Raw genomic sequence first — 20,886 nt, 5'->3', positions numbered from 1 at the left:
AGAACAATTTGAAGTCTAATATATCCATCCACTCGTTATCTGTACCACTTGTGCGTCAGGGTTGAAGGACAAGCAGGGGCCAATCCCAGCTGGCCTCAGGTGAGAGGCGGCGTACGCCCTGGCCAGGTCACCAATCTATCACTGATCTTATCTAATGTATTAGGGAAGTTTTGTTTTACCTGAAAAAGCCAGGATGGCAGACAGGGTAGTGCTGTGCCTCACAACTCCAGGGTCTATCTTGTGTGTGGAGTTTTACATGGGTTTCCGGTGGGTTCTCTGGTTTCCTCCCACAGTCCTAAAATCTACAGATATGTGGCTTGTGTCCGCTAAATAGCCTGTACGTACACATACTGCCTTTCAATCTACCGGTGTCCTGTCCAGGGGGAATTCGGCCACTTTCTATCCAATATCCCAGGGGGAAAAGCTCTGGACACCTGCACCCCTGATGGAGTGGTTACTGAAGATGAAAAAGCCATTGTGGACAGATTAAATTAAACAAAAATCGTTGCTGTGATTTACATTACGTGTTTGGATGTATTAATTAATTTATTTTCTATACCATTTATCCACTGTAGGTCACTGGTGTCAATCCCAGCTGTCGTTGGTCTCCATCTATCACAGGGCGAACACAGAGAGACAGCTATTCACACTCGCATCCACACCTATGGGTAGTTTAGTGTAGAGTTGACCTAATCCACATCTTTTCAATTGCGGGAGGAAACTGGAACACCCGGAGGAAACTGGGGTAACTGGCAGGTTTGAACTTGGGTGACAATGTTAACCACTACACTGCCATGCTGCCCTTATCACATATGGTATTTAAGAAATTAAACATTAGCTAATTTGCTCAACTCTATTCAGTGTAGCTCCTACAGGGGGACAAAGATGATGTAGAATTTGTAAAAAAAAAAAAAATTAATCTGGATGTTCATGAAGGTATTCACTGCATGTCTCTGTAAACATGAACCTTGTGTGGGAGAAGAAAACTTTTTTACTTTCTATAAGCCTACATTTTTAGCAAGACTGAGTAATGAACTTTGGTAATGAGAACAAAAAGTGGTGGAACTGCATATATTTTGTAGCTGAAGTGAAGCCTCCTTACAGTAATGCTTTTATGGCTGAGGACTACAGTTCAGTTGCTAACTTTAGGACTGCGGTTGTCATGAACAGTTTTGCACTCAAGTTTCCATCAATGAACAGTTATAACATCAACGAAACTGACTTCATGTTAAAACTGTTAATGTTATAGTCATGTTATCTGTTGTTGCCCAAATGAGGATGGGTTCCCTTTTGAGTCTGGTTCCTCTTGAGGTTTCTTCATGTCGTCTGAGGGAGTTTTTCCTTGCCACCGTCGCCACAGGCTTGCTCATTGGAGATAGATTAGGGATAAAATTAGCTCATGTTTTAAGTCGTTCAAATTTTGTAAAGCTACTTTGCGACAATGTTTACTGTTAAAAGCGCTATACAAATAAACTTGACTCCTGTAAGGGATGGAAGGAAAGCGATATTTATCTCATCTCATTATCTGTAGCTGCTTTATCCTGTTCTACAGGGTCACAGGCAAGCTGGAGCCTATCCCAGCTGACTACGGGTGAAAGGCGGGGTACACCCTGGACAAGTCACCAGGTCATCACAGGGCTGACACATAGACACAGACAACCATTCACACTCACACCTACGGTCAATTTAGAGTCACCAGTTAACCTAACCTGCATGTCTTTGGGCTGTGGGGGAAACCGGAGCACCCGGAGGAAACCCATGTGGACACGGGGAGAACATGCAAACTCCGCACAGAAAGGCCCTCGCTGGCCATGGGACTCGAACCCGGACCTTCTTGCTGTGAGGCGACACTGCTAACCACTACACCACCATGCCGCCCAGCGATATTTATCTTCATTAAAATGCTTTGGGTTAATAGGAAGAATTATCCATCCATCATCTGTAGCCGCTTATCCTGTTCGCAGGCAAGCTGGAGCCTATCCCAGCTGACTATGGGCGAGAGGTGGGGTACACCCTGGACAAGTCGCCAGGTCATCACAGGGCTGACACATAGACACAGGCAACCATTCACACTCACATTCACACCTACGGTCAATTTAGAGCTACCAATTAGCCTAACCTGCATGTCTTTGGACTGTGGGGGAAACCCACGCAGACACAGGGACAGCATGCAAACTCCACACAGAAAAGCCCTCGCCGGCCGCTGGGCTCGAACCCAGGACCTTCTTGCTGTGAGGCGACAATGCTAACCACTACACCACCGTGCTGCCCTAGGAAGAATTAATTGCTATTTTAATAAAAAATAGTAAGAAGAAACAAAGTATTCTGGTAAGTCTTTCTTCCTGTACAGTAGGTGGCAGTGTGCACCAAACATGAGTTGTAATCTGCCAGAAGAAGCAGCAGCAGCGGTATCATCCTGTCCGCCAGAGGGCGTTGTAGTGCAGTCTCCGACTCAAAGCACCGCTTTTTTGCACTTACTGCTGTGATAGACAAACCGGCATGAATTTTATTTCTGTAATGTAGCGTGTGATTAATCACGAGTTCGAGGGTCGGTTTTTTTTCTTCAGAAATGTGTGTTTGGTTCCAGTTGTTTGACCTCTGAGAGGATAGAGACTGAACATGTAGGTAAACACGTGATCACCAGCTGTAACATTAATACAGGATGAATACAATGCACAAAGAATTTGTAATGACTCGCATTGAAACTGCAGATTAGTTTCACATCCGTGTACATCAATTCAAACAGGATAGTAAGATCTAAATTAATATATACGTTGAATCTGTCAGACACCCTGGTGTGAGTGTTGGATAACTGCAGCTTTATGATATAAATGGCATTTTTTTTCAACACTGAGACTAAAGCTAGTCCAAATAGTAAAGCTAGTTAGCAGGCTACCACCACTGGTTTAAATCTGGTTATTGTTTTTTTTTTTCATTTAATTAAATCTTAAAGTGTTAACACCGAGTCTATACCATATTAGGAAAGATTTCACTTCACTTTACTCTCTTTATTTACAGCGCCCTCTGGTGGCCACTTTGTACAACAAACGCCGATGTGTAATGTAAAGTTTGAGTTCACACAGCCACAGTTATTATGGAAAGAAGGATAAAGTCAGCTAGTATGTGAAATAGTAGCATGAGGAATTTTCTATTCTATTTACATTTCCGAAATATGACCTAATTTAGGGCAGCACGATGGTGTAGTGGTTAGCGCTGTCGCCTCACAGCAAGAAGGTCCGGGTTCGAGCCCCATGGCCGGCGAGGGCCTTTCTGTGTGGAGTTTGCATGCTGTCCCTGTGTCTGCGTGGGTTTCCCCCACAGTCCAAAGACATGCAGGTTAGGCTAATTGGTAGCTCTAAATTGACCGTAGGTGTGAATGAGAGTGTGAATGGATGGTTGTCTCTATGTGTCAGATCTGCGATGACCTGGCGACTTGTCCAGGGTGTACCCCACCTCTCGCCCATAGTCAGCTGGGATAGGCTCCAGCTTGCCTGCGAACAGGATAAGCCGATACAAGTGAAAGTTGTCCAGTCAAATTTTTATTTAAGTTAAAGTACTGAAGTATTAAAAGTACATTTTCTGTCAACGCATTGTTGTATTATTGCCACAGCATTTACAAAACCTAATGCCATTACCAAGGACAGAAATGTGAATTCACAAAATGAACGCATGCTGTGCATCATGGTGGTTTAACGTTAAGCTAGCTAGTCAGTGAAGCTCCACCTGACATGCTAGCAAACTCTTTTCAAACTCAAAATCATATTGGGTAGCTAATGCTACTAGAAAAGAGAGATTTCTACATTCTGTTTATTTGGCAGGATTATGCTAAAACACATTTCTGAAAGGACTTCAGATAAGTTAACGTTATTCATGTTAGCGTAACTCCGTTTTTACATGCTAACAGTGTCCAAGTTAACTAGCTATGTGTTATCGTTAGCCGTGGACAAGGCGAGGGCAGCTTGGCAGGAAAATCCATAGAAAGTCATTTGACTAACCAGACTGTATAACTATTGCAACGTTATCGCTAGCTCTAAAAGCACAGACAACTTCGTTGCAAGCTTTCTCTTGGAATAAAACGTTTACATACAGTACCTTAATATGCTTCCGCAGGTTGGACGGCGAGTTTTTGAAGGCCATGATGTGGTTAGTTTTCGGTAAACAAAGCAAACATTTAAAATGAAATGTATCTTTCATCCTTTCAGAAATTTGAAACATGGGTTCCAGGTAAAGCCATGGGTGCGTGCCTTCTCCAGAAGAACCGCCTCCTTCCATTCTGCCTTCAACTGATTGTGTTCAAATAATGCTGTTGAGAAATCATTGAGCTTGATTTTATACAGTCTATGGACAAGACGTGACCTTAGTGATTACTGACAGGCTCTTAGTGTCACCTGCGAAAAAAAACAATCACTTTTTAGAAAAGAAAAAACATCCCCTTTCAAAGCTGCTTCATAGTAATGAATAACGACAACCTTGATAGAAATGTAGTGGAGTAAAAAGTACGATATTTGTCTTTCAAATGTAGTGAAGTTAAAGTCATAAGTTTCCAAAAAATAATACTCAAGTAAAGTACAGACACTCAAAAAGTGTACTTAAGTACAGTACTCAAGTAAATGTATTTTGTTACTGTCCACATCTGCTTTTGAACCTTCCAGTTCGGCTAGCTTTCTTTGTGTGCGCTTACCTAGCTGAGTACTGAGCGTTTACAAGAAAACTTTTGCTAATAAAAATGGAAGAAGACTGCAAGGAGTTGAGTATCAGTCCAGATGGCTGAGGCCAGTTCCGGTCCATTACAACGGAATAACCATACGAAAAGTGAACGGATCGGTTGAAAGGCTGTAAAATATAGCTATTTTAACAAAATGTCTATCTTCAGTCCTGTGGTAGTTTATGATCTATGTCCTAGGATGTTATCACATTTTAGTGGACATTCAAATCTAACACAGTGGCGTATTGATGGCATGGAAAATGATGACTCAACTTAGAGCAGAGGCTTCTGGGAAGGGTTAGCTGGTCCTTTTCAGCAACAAGTGTCATTTGAATTGAAATTTTTCTCAATTCTACGCAAATTAGGTCAGCTTCAGTAAAATGACAAATCTATGCAGTTGGCTCCAGTGACTCCTGGCATGGTGGTCTGATGTTTCTTCAGTTCACCGCTCACAACTCTAGCACCTGCAGTTACTTCTCATTTAGATGCACATAGCTGTACCCATGCTTCTTATTTCGTCACATACAACCTCTCATTAAATGTGTATAGAGAGATTATGAATAAAAATAAATTTTGGAAGGAAGTATCAGAGATTGTTGGTGCCTCTGGTGAGTGTGAGTTGGTAGTACAGTTAGGTTGCTTTGCTAATCTGTCAACGGAAGATAAGAGTATGGAGCCTAGCATGTCACGTCGAAAGATAAGTACTTAACTGCATTTAAACAAAAGTGATGTGTATAAATTGTACAGTGGGCCGTAGGATATGAATTTTGCCGTCTCACATTGTAACAAAAGAATACTGGATAGTACACACCCACAAGAGGCAAACGACAAACAACTTGTTGCTTGCTAGCTGGGCTTTCCTCAAAGCACCATGCTGTCACTTGCACACCAAAAAAAAAATCAATACTATAAATTGAACAACGCACAGTACTTTCCGCACCTAAATATCTTCTATTCCCTTCTGAAAATGAGTAATAACTATAGAAATAGGAAGATATTGTTATAATATAGGTCTAGACTATCCTGGTACTCAACCCAGAAGTGAAAATAAAGGGTTTCGCTGTGGGCACTGACTGCCATTTGCAACCATACATAAAACCACGTTCTAGGTGCTGGTCACTAGATGGCGCTGTTGCGTGATTTGACCTCGATTCTGTTCCTGGCATCCTGGAACTGGAAAATGAAGAGGTGTGCTACAAAGTGTTTTCATCTCATCTCATTATCTCTAGCCGCTTTATCCTTCTACAGGGTCGCAGGCAAGCTGGAGTCTATCCCAGCTGACTACGGGCGAAAGGCGGGGTACACCCTGGACAAGTCGCCAGGTCATCACAGGGCTGACACATAGACACAGACAACCATTCACACTCACATTCACACCTACGGTCAATTTAGAGTCACCAGTTAACCTAACCTGCATGTCTTTGGACTGTGGGGGAAACCGGAGCACCCGGAGGAAACCCACGCGGACACGGGGAGAACATGCAAACTCCACACAGAAAGGCCCTCGCCGGCCACGGGGCTCGAACCCGGACCTTCTTGCTGTGAGGCGACAGCGCTAACCACTACACCACCGTGCCACCAAGTGTTTTCATTTCAAATCTAATTTTGCCCCTTGCATATTTGACAAGGTAAAAAAAAAAAAAACACAAAATGTTGAATTGTGCCTAAATCAGCCCTAGATGCCATCAGAATGCACCATTTGAAGTCTCTAATTTCAAAATTTTCCAGGGGAGTATGCCCCCGGACTCCCTTAGCAGCCTTTAGGGCCCGCCGGGCTGATGATTTTTTTTTCTGTGGAAAGCCCTGGCTAGTATAAAAGGATGGAAGAGCTTGTTCACATGCATTACTAATAGGTGCCTACGCATTGTTTTATTAAGAAGAAATGTCACCATTAGGGCTGTGTATAAACTTTCCCTTTATCACTGTCTTCAAATCTGTTAGGTTATCATCTTATGGCCAAGTTAGCCTGTTTTTATTCTGTATGTAAGAGATGATATTTGCGGTGTTAATAATATGTGCACATTGAATAACACTGTATACTGTGCAACCACGATATTTGCACATGCCTTGCAGATGGATACGCTTTGTAGTATTTTGCTGGTTGGTTCCATTCCATACTAACACACTTCAATTATTATTCTGAATTATTAATTACGCTCTCTGAGGATAAAACTCTCAGTGGGACCAGGCCTTAGAAACACTGCTTCTGTGTAACTGATCTTAACTGTTTGCTATTTTCTCTTTTTAGACATCCATGTGCATGTCAGCTTGTCTCAGTGATGCCTCAGCACAATGCGCGTTGCTTGACTGGAATTAATTTCCACTGCACTTCTATTAAACCATTTAACACTTTTAAAATAAAAATAGCTTGAGTTTAAGCATGTCTACTGGCTGATATGAAACAACACTGTTGCATACTTATAAGCAACCAGCTATTTCCTTATTCTGATGCTGTCTTCTTGGTGTGAGTGTGTGTATGTGGCTCAGTTTAGTCTTGCTGTGATGATACACACATCACTGTCGGTAAGTCTGTAGGCATTTACACTCTGTTTGCGAATGATATCCTTGTTTTTATAGCTTAGAAAGTGCAGCATTGTTATTTCTATAGGACAGTCACTCTGGGTTCACCAAGTTAAGTTGGAAATGAAAGTCGTAAACTTTTTATTTTTCTAAATTCTGGTTTTAGTTGTCTGACATTCCTAATCATAATATCACAGCATTTAAAATGCTAGGGGATAAAGTTGTTTGGTTATACTTGAAATAGCATGGTGAGTCATTTGTGTAAGTTTTTAATAGACTTGGAACTGACTGTTCAACAAGGTGGTGATGTTGATTAGTTGTAAGTTAATTACTAATTCAGACTAAAAAGCCATACATTTACTTCCTGTTAATAAAATGTACTTTGTGATCTACACGTTATGTACAGCAGCAGCTTTATGAATTTCTGTGGTCAGGAGGTGTTATTTTGCTTATAGTATCTTCAACTGTTGGGGGGGGGTTAAAGGTTCCTTCATTGTCCTTCTGTGGTCATTTTTTTGTGAAAAGGGAACACACAAAAATTGCAAGACCAACAGTTTGCAAAAGAGGGATGTGTAAAGTCGTGAATGAAACAGAATGTGAAATGCAGCTCTGCTCTGTTCTTGGCTTGATAGTGTCTGAGCTTGCTTTGGTTTCAAATGTTGTGTTCTAACACACACCACCAACCTTTTGTATTACTAAACCAACCACACATCTTATGTCTTCCTTGGCTCGTTTCGTGAGAAAGCAAGAAAGCTGCATGTTGCACCAGTTCTAACAGAACCCCACTGCAAACCCAATGTCATTTTAAAACTCTCAAACCTTGATCCCTGTGTTGACTCCTGCCCATGGCCATGTGTGCAGGTGTGACGGTGACGTTAGCACTTCGGCTGTCCGTATCGTCCCTCTTCACCATCGCTGGGACCTTCTGGAGGCATGTGCTGAACTACTGAACACTCAATGGCAGCGCAGCATGGGAGCGCGGCTCCACTCGCTCCGCCAGTCTCGCGACAGCTACCCAGCATGTCTCGTCCTGCTGGAGGATGAGATGTTGATCGGGCATGCCCGGGTATCACGTGTGCTAGGCAGCCGCAGTGCGTTCGTGGAATCGGTGGTGGTGCGAGATGAGCTGCGGGGGCGGGGCTATGGCCGGGCGTTGATGGAGGGTGTGGAGCGCTATGCCCGCACCAGAGGTTTCAGCCGGCTCTACCTCACCACTCATGATAAGCAGTACTTCTATGCCCACCTTGGCTATGTGCTATCGTGGCCTGTTCAGAACGTGGGCACATTGGCCTCCCTCGTGCCAGAGGAACTACTCCATAAGTTCTGCAGGACAGCTGAGAATGAGGGGGACAGAGAGAACAGGATGAAGGATAATACTGCTGTACCTAACAGTAATCCCCTTCCACCACCCCCTCCTCCTCCACCACCACCATCAAACCCAGTCCCTCTAACATCTCCCTCTCGTCCTTCCTCCCTTCCTCCTTCTTTTTCAGCAGTCCACCCACCTCCTTCACCACCACCACTTCCTCCTCCTTGCACCTCCCCTTCTTTTGTCCCTCTACCTGCTCCAGCTCTTCCCCCATCTTCATGGGTTCCTGTTGAACAGACTCTGGAACAGACACCTTACACAGATAATCGAGGACTGCCTGTCTTCTGGATGCACAAGAACATCTGATGTAGACACACATCACCAGGTCACATGCACACACACCCATACCTCAGAACCTCGAAATCTACAAGTCATGAGCTCTCCCAGGCAAGGACTTTGGTTGAAGGACTGCTGATCTGCATCTCGGGGTATTTCATCACAGATAGCCAGGAAAGATGTTATCTCTGTGAAATATGATCACAATACTGAAATTGGATGTGCCTTAATACATCAGAGAGATTTTTTTTTCTTTAACATATCCAGTTATGTTGACTTTGTACCAGATATCACTGCCAAGACAATTAAAATGGATAAATACTTTTGTTGTATTGCATTTGAAATAAGTGTATTTTTCCCCTGGTGTCCTGTTCTGAAGTAGGTTATGTGTCAGTAAATACATTTACCTGTAGGCCATAAGAAATGCTGTCTGCTGAGGGTTGGTTACATATTTTTACTAGTTTCCTAGTCTTTGATTGTCTTCTTATAGGCCAATGTTTCCCAAACCAGGCATGTTGGGAGCTGGCAGAGAACAAACAAGTGGCCTGTCTGGGATCCCTGACAATCAAACCCCCACATCATTGCATCATTTGTATTTGTGTCCTACAACAAATGACTTACTGGGGCCAGTCACTGTAGTATTGACCCTTCCCACTCACGTGACCTTCGTAAACGCGACCGCCATTTTGGACATGAAGAAATAACGGTTTATGGCACAGACCCTTTCGGTTCTCGCACATCTAGCTGCTACAATGACTGCTTAGACTGCAACAATAATACCTAACACACATTTAAGTATCCGTCGTAAAGACGTGAAACTCGTCGAGTGACGAGTGTGTTCATTGATAAGCTAACACAATCTAAAAGTAGACATACCATCACACTGCCCTGGCGCTGTGTACAGTTTACCTTCTATGGTTTGTGCACTCACTATTTGCCATTACTTTCTCCAACCCAGTGTTCGAACTATGCCGATATTTTCGGGGGGTCCCTTTTTTTCCCTTGGGGGGGGGGGGGGTGCTTGCGCTTGTCTCAGAGCGTGGCTCTCCAAACACATGAGAAGCCTATATCACGCGGACTCCACACCTCCACACACGCATCGCGTCTGAAGTCATAACTCATCAGGGGAAATCGTGTCCGCATTGGCATGTTCAAAAAACAGCCTCGCGTCAACAATGATACCACACGCAAGAAAAAAAAACAGTCAGGCTACTCAACACATCTGATCCACAGCAGCACCAAAGCATCACTGGAAATCATGTCAACAACCAATCTTCCATTTCAACACGCGTCAACAAACAAATGGCACCACAAACATGAACGAATCGGTCAGGCTACCGATTCCAAACCCACAGCAGACGAATAATTAAATGCATCTTACCTTAAAGCAGAATCGACCACAAAGGAAGTGTGTTGGCATTGTTGGCACACTTCCTTTCTACTAGTTTGTGTTCCCAACCTGGCAGCAGCAGTCGTTATCCGTTTATTTTATCTTTGATGTAAACACAACACTTCAGATATGCAAATGCTTCCCGTTACACACGATTGCTATGTCAATAAACATCATTTTGCCAATATTTTAGAGACCATCCATCTTCTCCGTTGGTCAGCATCTGTCGGGATCCGATAAAATGATAAATCTTGCCTTGTGTGTTGATGGTTACTACATCCAGGTGCACAACAATATAATGGCATGATGGAAGTCTTGCTGAAAGTAAAAACTTTTTTTGATGGCTATATTCCTTTCGATGCTTCGCCGTCATTCCTCGTTGTTGGCTGTGGTAGACTACTGGTAGTTCATGTCCAAAATGGCAGCCGCATTTGTCGTGACGTCACGTGGGATGGGTCAATAGAAAGTGTAAAAGCTATAGAAGTCCACAGCTAGTTGTTGCCAGAAGTGAATACCAGTACACCAGCTAATAATTATGTTTATTGCCTGGTCAGTCAATCATTTTTCATGGGGCAGCCATGACCAAAAAGTTAGAGAAGCAGCTTTGGGCCTAAAGGGTTGCTGGTTTGATTCTCTGGATGGGCAGGGAAAGCCATGCCTGAACTGACCTTGAGCAAGGCACCCAACCCCCAACTGCCCCCCAGGCGCTGGGTATGTGTGCTTGTTGTACATTGCTGTGGATAAGAGCGCCTGCTAAATGCCTCTAATGTAATGTAATCTCCAACTTTCAGTTCCAGCCTTGTTCTTTAAAAAAATACCTGTGCTATTAACCTCACTGTTTTCAGTCAGGCTGATTTTCTATTATTCTTTTAACTACACTGAGATGTTCAGCGAAGGCTTACACAGAATATAATTTACTTATGTGGTTTGCTCTTTATTCCTGCAAAGTACTGTATTTAGCATTCACTCTTCCACTTCTTTCATTTTACACAAGTTGGACAATGTAAAAAGTGTTTGCGTTTGAAGGTGGTATTTTAACCTGATTGAGGAATAAACATTTTGTTCTACTAGCCAGGATATCTTTCTTCTTTTAATCTTTTTCTCATTGCTTCTGTACTTGGTATGCACATAAACAGTGATGTAGAATGATCCCTGTAGCAAGTGTTTAGGTGGGTGGAGCACAGAAGCACGGCAGGCCAGTACTGAGTTCTCACTAACTCTTTTTATTTGCACTTTTCAGTCGCAAACACACTCTCCCAGCCACACGCATACACACACACACATAAGTCATCTGGTTGGGGAGAGAGCCCGCTCTGCTCTCTCTCTCTTCCTTAAATAGGGCGCGGCTCCTGGGAAGACACACAAACAGGTTAATTCACCTCAGGTGTAGTGATTCTGCCACTTACCTTCCCTGACTCCGCCCTCCGGTCACAGACCGACGCTTGACCATGCCCCCCCGTCACATACCCCCACCGCCCGACTCAGGCCGGGCAGCCGTCCGGCCTGCAGCTGACTCCCCCCCCACCCCCCCGACGGGAGAGGAAGTCCGCCATGACCATCTGCGCCCCCGGCCTGTGGACCACCTTGAAGTTAAAGGGTTGGAGTGCCAGATACCAACGGGTGATCCGCGCATTGGCATCCTTCATGCGGTGGAGCCACTGGAGGGGCGCGTGGTCCGAACAGAGGGTGAAAGGGCGTCCCAGCAGGTAGTAACGGAGGGCGAGGACCGCCCACTTGATGGCCAGGCACTCCTTCTCTATGGTGCTGTAGCACCCCTCACGCACTGACAGCTTCCGACTTATGTACAGCACTGGACGATCCTCCACCTCCTGGGACAAAACAGCCCCCAGCCCTCTGTCCGACGCGTCTGTCTGCAATATAAAAGGGAGAGAAAAGTCAGGGGAGTGTAACAGTGGCCCCCCACACAGTGCAGCCTTTACCTCAGAAAAAGCCCGCTGGCACTGCTCCGTCCACTGGACCGGATCTGGTGCCCCCTTTTTAGTGAGATCAGTCAGCGGGCTGGTGACGTCCGAATAATTAGGTATAAACCTCCGATAATAGCCAGCCAGCCCCAGGAACTGTGTCACCCCCTTTTTGGTCTTGGGCCTCGGGCAGGCCGCAATTGCCGCTGTCTTGTTAATTTGGGGACGCACCTGCCCGTTGCCCAAGTGGAAGCCCAGATACCGTACTTCCACCCGCCCAATCGCACACTTTTTCGGGTTGGCTGTGAGGCCCGCCTGCCTCAGCGACCTAAGGACAGCCCTCAGATGTTGGAGGTGCCTCGGCCAGTCATTACTATAGATAATTATATTGTTGAGATAGGCGGCCGCATAGGCAGCGTGGGGGCGAAGGACCCTATCCATCAGCCGCTGAAATGTAGCGGGCGCCCCAAACAGCCCAAAAGGAAGTGTGACAAATTGGTGTAAGCCGAACGGTGTGGAAAAGGCCTTTTTTTCTCGGGATAATGGAGTCAAGGGGATCTGGCAATAACCCTTTGTTAAATCCAGTGTCGAGTAAAAGCGAGCCGTGCCTAGTCGATCGAGCAACTCATCAATACAAGGCATTGGGTACGCATCGAATTTAGACACCGCGTTGACCTTCCTATAGTCGACACAGAACCGGACCGACCCGTTGGCCTTGGGAACCAAGACCACTGGGCTGCTCCAGTCGCTGTGGGACTCCTCGACGATGCCCATTTCGAGCATGGTCTCGAGTTCTTCCCGAACCACCTTTTTCTTGTGTTCGGGCAGTCTGTAAGGGCGGCTGCGCACTACCACCCCCGGAGGCATCTCAATGTGGTGTTCTATGAGGTGGGTGTGGCCGGGCAGGGGCTAGAACACGTCAGAAAATTCTGTTTGCAACCGGGCAACCTCCGCGAGCTGGGTCGGTGAGAGGTGGGCTCCACAGGGGACCGGAGCGGTGGGTGATGCCAGTTTTCCCTTTTGAACCTCCGGCCCCAACTCCGCCTTCTCAGGAACCACCAACACCAGTGCCACGGGGACCTCGTTGCGCCAACGTTTTAACAGATTGAGGTGGTATACCTGTAACGCCCCACCCCTGTCCGTTCGCCTGACCTCATAGTCGACATCCCCGACTCGCCGTGTGACCTCAAAGGGTCCTTGCCACCTGGCGATTAATTTAGAGCTCGATGTGGGCAACAGTACGAGTACTTTATCTCCCGGTGCGAACTCCCTGAGGTGCGTACCCTTGTTGTACAGGTGGGTTTGTCGTTCTTGGGCCTTGCGCAAATGGTCCGCGTAGACCAGCCGGCTGTCGGCGGGGAGCTGTAGCGCGGCCAGCTGCGCCTCGCCCGTGAGGAGGGGGAGGAGGCGTGCCACGCACTGTTCCACCGGCCAATCCCACACCTCTGCTGCCTGCTCAAAGAGAACGAGGAAGGCCTCGGGGTCGTCGTGCGGACCCATCTTCGTCAGGGTGAGGTGGGAAGGGCCCCGCCGACGCGAGTAGGTGCTGGAACGCCCAGCAATCTTCCTGCTGCGCCAGCACCAGGGCCTCAAACCTTCGCTCCTGTTCTTCCCGGAGCGTGACCAGCGCCTGGTGCTGGCTCTGTTGGACCGTGGCGAGGGCATGGACCAGGTCCTTGAAGGGGGAGGACTCCATAGGGCTGTTTCCTCCTGCGCTCCGACCCAGGTTTGGCACCACTGTAGCAAGTGTTTAGGTGGGTGGAGCACAGAAGCATGGCAGGCCAGTACTGAGTTCTCACTAATTCTTTTTATTTGCACTTTTCAGTCGCAAACACACTTTCCCAGCCACACGCATACACACACACATAAGTCATCTGGTTGGGGAGAGAGCCCGCTCTGCTCTTGCTCTCTTCCTTAAATAGGGCGCGGCTCCTGGGAAGACACACAAACAGGTTAATTCACCTCAGGTGTAGTGATTCTGCCACTTACCTTCCCTGACTCCGCCCTCCAGTCACAGACCGATGCTTGACCACGCCCCCCCGCCACAATCCCATGATGTCATCAGTTGTTGTCCAGCTTCCTAGACTCACTACCACAAGACATTGGAAAAAAAAACCCAGAAGACTGAAAACCTTAACAGCAAAAATACAAAGTTTCCCAGCTTTAGATTGTTGACTTGATAAAGTTTTCCACAAGCAGTTCAGGTTCCTAATGGAACCGGGACTAGCTGATGACTTTCCACACGTATGGACAACACACGTCTTTTGGGATTTTACCTCTCACCTTACCTGCATACATCAAGCACACTTCATACTCAGTAGATTGTATACATATGCTCATGGGTGTATTCTTTGTGCATTGCACAATGGGAGAACATACAGAGAAAGACAGTAATCCGAGCTCGGGGTCAAACCAGGGACCCTGAAGTGGTTAGGCAGCAGTACTACCTGCTATGCCACTGTACTGCCCTACAGAGCTCTTTGTATTTATATCTAAAGATTTGACTTGATTTGTGGAGTGCAGTGTTGCCTAACAGCAAGAAGGTTCTGGGTTTGAACCTTGTGGCCAACTGAGGCCTTTCAGTGTGGAGTTTGCTTGTTCTCCCTGTGCCTGTGTGGGTTTCTTCCAGGTGCTCCGGTTTCCTCCCACAGTCCAAAGACATATGGATTAGGTCAACTGGTTCCTCTAAATTGCCCATAGGTGTGAACGTGAGTGTAAATGGTTGCTCGTTTCTGTGTTAATGCTGCGATAGATTGGCAACCTGCCCAGGGTGAACCTCGCCTCTTGTCCAAAGTCAGCTGGGATTGGTTCCAGCTTCCCCCATTGACCCTAATGGATAAGTGGAATAGACTATGAATGGCTGGATGGACTTGCTTTTTATTTGACTTGGATTCCTTTGGGTTTTTAAGACAGTTAAATGATTTCCATGAATTTTGTTCAGTCAGGTGATGTACTTGTGTTGGATATTTTTAAATTAGATATGTGATTGAGCTGTGTCTGTTCTATAGGAGAAGCCATCATGTTTTGCAGGTCCTCCCTACTGCTCCCCTTCCTCCTGTCCCTGTTTCTCAGTGGCACTGTTTCAGACAGTGATCCTGTCATCAGGAATCAGGGTTTCTCTGTGGTGTGGAACATGCCTACCTCAAAATGTGAGCGTGTGTTTGGTGTTTCACTGCCCCTACAACAGCATGGCATCATACACAATGCAGAACAGAGATTCAGAGGTGAGAAGATAAATCTGTTTTATGAACGCCGACTTGGTTTGTATCCCTACATCAATCGCCAGGGCGAGAGTGTGAATGGCGGGATTCCTCAGAAGGGCGATCTTGACCGTCACCTTGCACTGTCAGAGGGACAGATCCATGCATTTATGCGGAGGAGTTTTAACGGGTTGGCTGTGGTGGACTGGGAGAAGTGGCAACCTCTGTGGGTCCGCAACTTTGGAAACCGACAGGTCTACCATGATCTGTCGAAGCAACTGGTAAGAGAGAAACATGCAGAAATGTCTGAGGAGGAAGTAACATCACTGGCAACGGCTGAGTTTGAGAAAGCAGCACGGTCGTTTATGGAAGAAACGCTGCGACTTGGAGTCAAGACTTGTCCCAAGGGATTGTGGGGGTTTTATGGATTCCCTGGCTGCTATAATGGCCATGGGGCAGAAGAGAGTGGGTACACCGGGCACTGCAAACCTGGAATAGAGACACTAAATGACAAACTGGTGTTTTTATGGCAGCAGTCCACTGCAATCTACCCAAGTGTGTATGTGCACCGTGGGCTAGCGGGCCACCCAAATACACGGCTTATGGTAAGACACCGTGTACTCGAGGCATTCCGAGTGGCATCACAGCATGAACGTGACGCTTCCCAACTTCCTGTTCTACCTTACGCTCGAGTGGCCTTTACAAAAACTCTACACTTCTTAAACCAGGTATATTCACACATACACGCTGTTTTTGTCATTGATGCAGTGCTGTCCTTGCATTAAAACAGGAAAAGCACTTGTGGTGGAAGTTGGTTAAAGCTGTTTTGAAATGTGAAATCTACAATTACAGCCTCTCTCTTTAGTGTTGCCATCAGTTGCATCCCCTGAAAACAAGTACAGGACAAAAATGGCAAAAGAAGAAAAAAGTTCCTATTGGCTGGGTGTTGCTGCCCCCCCCCCCCCCCCCCAAGAACCTGAGTGTTTTTTTTTTCTGTTTGTTTTGTCTCATCTCATCTCATTATCTCTAGCTGCTTTATCCTGTTCTACAGGGTTGCAGGCAAGCTGGAGCCTATCCCAGCTGTCTACGGGCGAAAGGCGGGGTACACCCTGGACAAGTCGCCAGGTCATCACAGGGCTGACACATAGACACAAACAACCATTCACATTCACACCTACGGTCAATTTAGAGTCACCAGTTAACCTAACCTGCATGTCTTTGGACTGTGGGGGAAACCGGAGCACCTGGAGGAAACCCACGCGGACACGGGGAGAACATGCAAACTCCGCACAGAAAGGCCCTCGCCGGCCACGGGGCTCGAACCTGGACCTTCTTGCTGTGAGGCGACAGCGTTAACCACTACACCACCGTGCGGCCCTGTTTGTTTTGTTTAAAAATTAATTTTAAATCAAAGTATCCATGTTTAAATTAGTTTAAGCATTGGAAGTAAAAGTAAATGTACCCATAATGGGAATCTATAAAATAACCACGCAACACAACCACCACACCTCGAATCGTTCTGAAAAATGAATTAAAATTTATGAAATAATTAATAGTAGTTAATGCTGATTTAATTAGTGTCTAACAAAGCACACTCTGCCTTTAGGTCTCAGAAAGTGCTAGTTATGGATCATTCTTAATTTTGTCATTAACAGAAGTAATTTTCATCACCAGTTCAGATTGGATTCCTATGCCCAGTGATTTATTTTTTAAAATAAATGCACAGGATTGATTTTTCACATTGAGAAAAAAACCTCAACAGTTGCTCAGCAATACCTTCAGTTCAACACAAACCAAAAAATAGCTGTTAACAATGAATGAATGAAGCCCTGCAGTAGACTGGGGACCTGTCCAGGATGGACCCCGCCTCTCACCCAATGGCAGCTGAGATTGGCTCCAGCTCACCCATGACCCAGAATGGATAACCGTGAATACTTTCATTCACACAGCCATGAGGTGGAAATGCTACACAACCATGCCAGCCAATAAATTATTTGCTAGCTTTAAAGACTTGTGTTCTTCCACTTGCACACATTTCAGTAATTGTGATTTTATTTTACACAATCCTGTTTTTTTGTTGTTGTTTTTTTAATGTTACACTAGCAGAATACATTTTCCAGTTTTCTTGTGACTGGTTGGTACTACAGAATTGGTTGGTCCAAAATAATTATTTAAACAGTTGCTTAACTTTCCATTACCTTACAAATTAGTCTCCCACTTACACATATTTGGCATTTCAGAAATAATTTGATTGTACTGTGTATTTCTCTGTTTTTATTATAGACTGATCTGGAAAACACACTTGGTGAGATTACATCTTTAGGTGCTGCTGGTGTGGTGTTGTGGGGTGAAATGAGGTTTGCCAAGTCCAAGGTCTGCATGTGTATACGTTCGACTGTAGATGATAGTTATTATACACTCAGATCCATAAGTATTTGGACAGTGACACTTTTCATAATGTTGCCTCTGTACACCACAGTGGATTTGAAATGGAGCAATCAAGTGATTGAAGTGTATAAGTTCAGCTTTACTTATCTTTAATTCAAAGCATTTGACAAAAATATTGCATTACGCATCTAGGAATTCCTAAAAATTCCTAGGAATTTTTAGGAATTTAACCATTTTTACAGTCCCACAGGCTCAAAAGTTATGGGACAATTGACTTATAAGCTGTTATATGGCCAAGTATGATCTGTTTCCTTGTTATTTCATGACAAATTAATGAGATAAAAGATCTGGAGTAAAACAATACAGAATGAAATACTTGAGTGCTTGGCTGCAATGGTCAAAGAGGAAATCATCCAGGAAGTTAAAACGAGCAAGCAGTTTTCAGTTATTGTTGATGAAACTAAAGATGTTCAGAAAAAAGAGCAAATGTCATTTGTTCTGAGATATTTTTACAACGGTGTGGTTCATGAAAGCTTTCTGGAGTTTGAAGTGGCAGAACACCTGGATGCCACCGCCTTAAGTGACAAGATTATATGCTTCCTTGAGAAACATGGGCTGGAGTACAAGAAAAACCTTGTAGGACAGGGCTACGATGGCGCAGCAGTGAAGCGTGGGGCACATGCAGGTGTTCAAGCAAAAATAAAAGAAGTAGCCAAACATGCCTTCAGATAGCAAACACACTTTTTGTGTCTCTGTGTACTATCCAGTTCTGGATAACATGATTGGAGAAATATTTTCTAACACGAATTGTAACATTATGCAGGGTGTCCAGGCATTAAATCCATCAAGTCCAACTTTTTTGAGAGAGGAGGCTGTTCTGCTATTGGCTGAAGCTTATGATTCAAATATTGAGGATCTTAAACATGAGTTACATCAGACGAGAAGAGTACTAGATAGAAAAAAGGGGGAACAGGAGAGTCCTACCACTCTCATGGAGTTCACTCAGTTTTTGGACCCATACCAAGATGTTTGTTTTTTTTTTAGTTGTTCAGGTTGTGTAAAATAGCGGTTGTCTTGCCTGTGAGCAGTGCATCCTGTGAACGAAGTTTTTCATCTCTCAGGCTCATAAAGACTTATTTGCGGTCGACTATGACAGAAAAGAGACTATCAAGTTTGGCTGTACTCAGCATTGAATCAAAGCGCACAAAAGCATTAGATCCTGATAAATTTGTGAAGCGTTTTGCTGAGCAACATGGAAATCGCTGCATTCAGCTGTTGTAGGCATGACAAGTTCATGTTATGCTCACTGGTGAGCCTTTACAAAGCGTGAGAAAATAAAACTATAAAATGTGACGCTGGTGTAAATGGTTTAAATCATGCTGAATTTGAAGCAGTGTTGTTACTGTTGTTTTTAGTGTCTGTTCTTTTGCATATACAGTATAAAACTGTCCAGAAACGGTATAGACCTCATCTGAGAATGTGTTCTTCGTGAACAATAAAAGCATGAGATTAAGTTTGTCTGTATGAGTTTGTAAATGGCAGCCCGTGCCCTTTTGTAGTGTGTACATACTATTTGTCATCAAACTGTGATAACTGTGATTAAATTCAGTATATATACACGTCTATAATACGTTGCCACCCCTCAAAAATTCCTGCCCCCCTCTTGGCACCCCATAAATATTTTTCTAGATCCGCCCCTGATTTCACATAGGTGATGTCTTTAAGAAAATTGACAGACAGGGATTGGCCAGGTGTGTCCTCTGGGGTAGGTCTGTTAGATAGCACAGGCAGCAATATATACCTTTTTGTAAATAGCCCACTGTGTTGTACACAGGGGTGAAAATTAACTTCACAAAATATCAAACTTTACCGGCCACTGACAAATAAATGGTACAATTTACCGGCCACTCAACAGTAACTTATTAAGACATGTTTATGGAAAGTTATTTTGTGCTGTATTAAATTCAAGATGTCACTGGTTGCAATTTTTTTTGTAACATAGACTATGAAATGTACTTTTGCACGCGTGCCGTGTGTCCGTGCACCCTTCTCACCTTTTTCACCCCTGACCAGTTTGCATGCCTGCAATTGAGCATGCTTTTCACTTGCTGAAGACAAAACTGAATGTAGAAAGGCCCTCAAACAAGCAGCAACTGAAGGAGGCTGCAGAAAAGGTCAAAGCATCTCAAGGGAGGAAACTCAGCATCTGGTGATGTCCATGAGTTCCAGACTTCAGGCAGTCATTGATTGCAAAGGATTTGCATCCGAGTATTAAAAATGGTGCTTATGTTAATAATTGTTCATTTGTCCAATTACTTTCGAAAATGATGGGACTATGTAACAAAATGATTGTAATTCCTAAACAGTTAATGCAATATTTTGTGTTAAACCCCTTGAATTAATGTCTCCACTTCAATCACATCTTGATAGTTTTATCTTAAATCCATTGTGGTGATGTACAGAAGCAAAATTACATAAATTGTCATGTCCAAATACTTATGGACCTGACTGTAAATAAATTCTTGTATATTAAGTGTAATTATCTGTGCATTTACATTTCATGGAAACTCCATCTAGGTGAATGTTTGCTGTATATACACTGCTCATATTTTGTTGTGATTATCACATCACATTTCTCTGTCCATCTAGCACCAGTGTGTTCTTCTCCGGGACTACATACGCTCGGTCTTGGGTGTGTATGTGGACACTTTGCATCGCGGTGTGGCACATTGCAGCAAGAGCGTATGCAGTGCTAACGGTCGCTGCATGAGACGCAACCCTCATTCAGGTCACATGATTACCCAGATCGACACCAGGAATGAACTTGCCCATGACCTGAGGTCAAAATTCAAATGTGTGTGCTATGAAGGATGGAGAGGAAAGCAGTGTGACGAGAACATCATGGATGTGAAGTGAAGCCAACGCTAACACCACTGTCCTTAAATTGTGAATTGTACTTCAAATTCTGAAAGGTGTATTAGTTTTTACCCCTTCTAATAAACCAGTTCCAGCACAAAGCAGTCATCATTTATTTTAATTGTTGATGTAAAACCCACCTATTTCTGATCTAAATAATACATGGTCCTTATGCATCTGGTTTATAATACTGTATGAAC

The 20,886-nt window shown here is 44.6% G+C and overlaps 2 protein-coding genes across 2 annotated transcripts; both read left to right on the top strand.

The window, feature by feature from the left end:
* The first annotated feature begins 2,468 nt into the window (after positions 1–2,468).
* On the top strand, positions 2,469–9,803 carry LOC132892581 (N-alpha-acetyltransferase 80). The gene is made up of 2 exons (XM_060930869.1): positions 2,469–2,621; positions 8,087–9,803. Coding segments are annotated over exons 1-2 (816 nt in total). The 5' UTR covers positions 2,469–2,619; the 3' UTR covers positions 8,901–9,803.
* hyal3 (hyaluronidase 3) lies at positions 7,214–20,766 on the top strand. Its single transcript, XM_060930868.1, has 4 exons — positions 7,214–7,228; positions 15,191–16,110; positions 17,666–17,755; positions 20,420–20,766. Exons 2-4 carry the CDS (start codon positions 15,202–15,204, stop codon positions 20,684–20,686), a joined length of 1,266 nt encoding a protein of 421 aa, XP_060786851.1. The 5' UTR covers positions 7,214–7,228; positions 15,191–15,201; the 3' UTR covers positions 20,687–20,766.
* Positions 20,767–20,886: the final 120 nt, after the last annotated feature.

The sequence above is a fragment of the Neoarius graeffei genome, chromosome 10, assembly GCF_027579695.1.
Source record: "Neoarius graeffei isolate fNeoGra1 chromosome 10, fNeoGra1.pri, whole genome shotgun sequence".
Taxonomy (NCBI): domain Eukaryota; kingdom Metazoa; phylum Chordata; class Actinopteri; order Siluriformes; family Ariidae; genus Neoarius; species Neoarius graeffei.
This window is presented reverse-complemented; position numbering and strand designations above follow the sequence as displayed.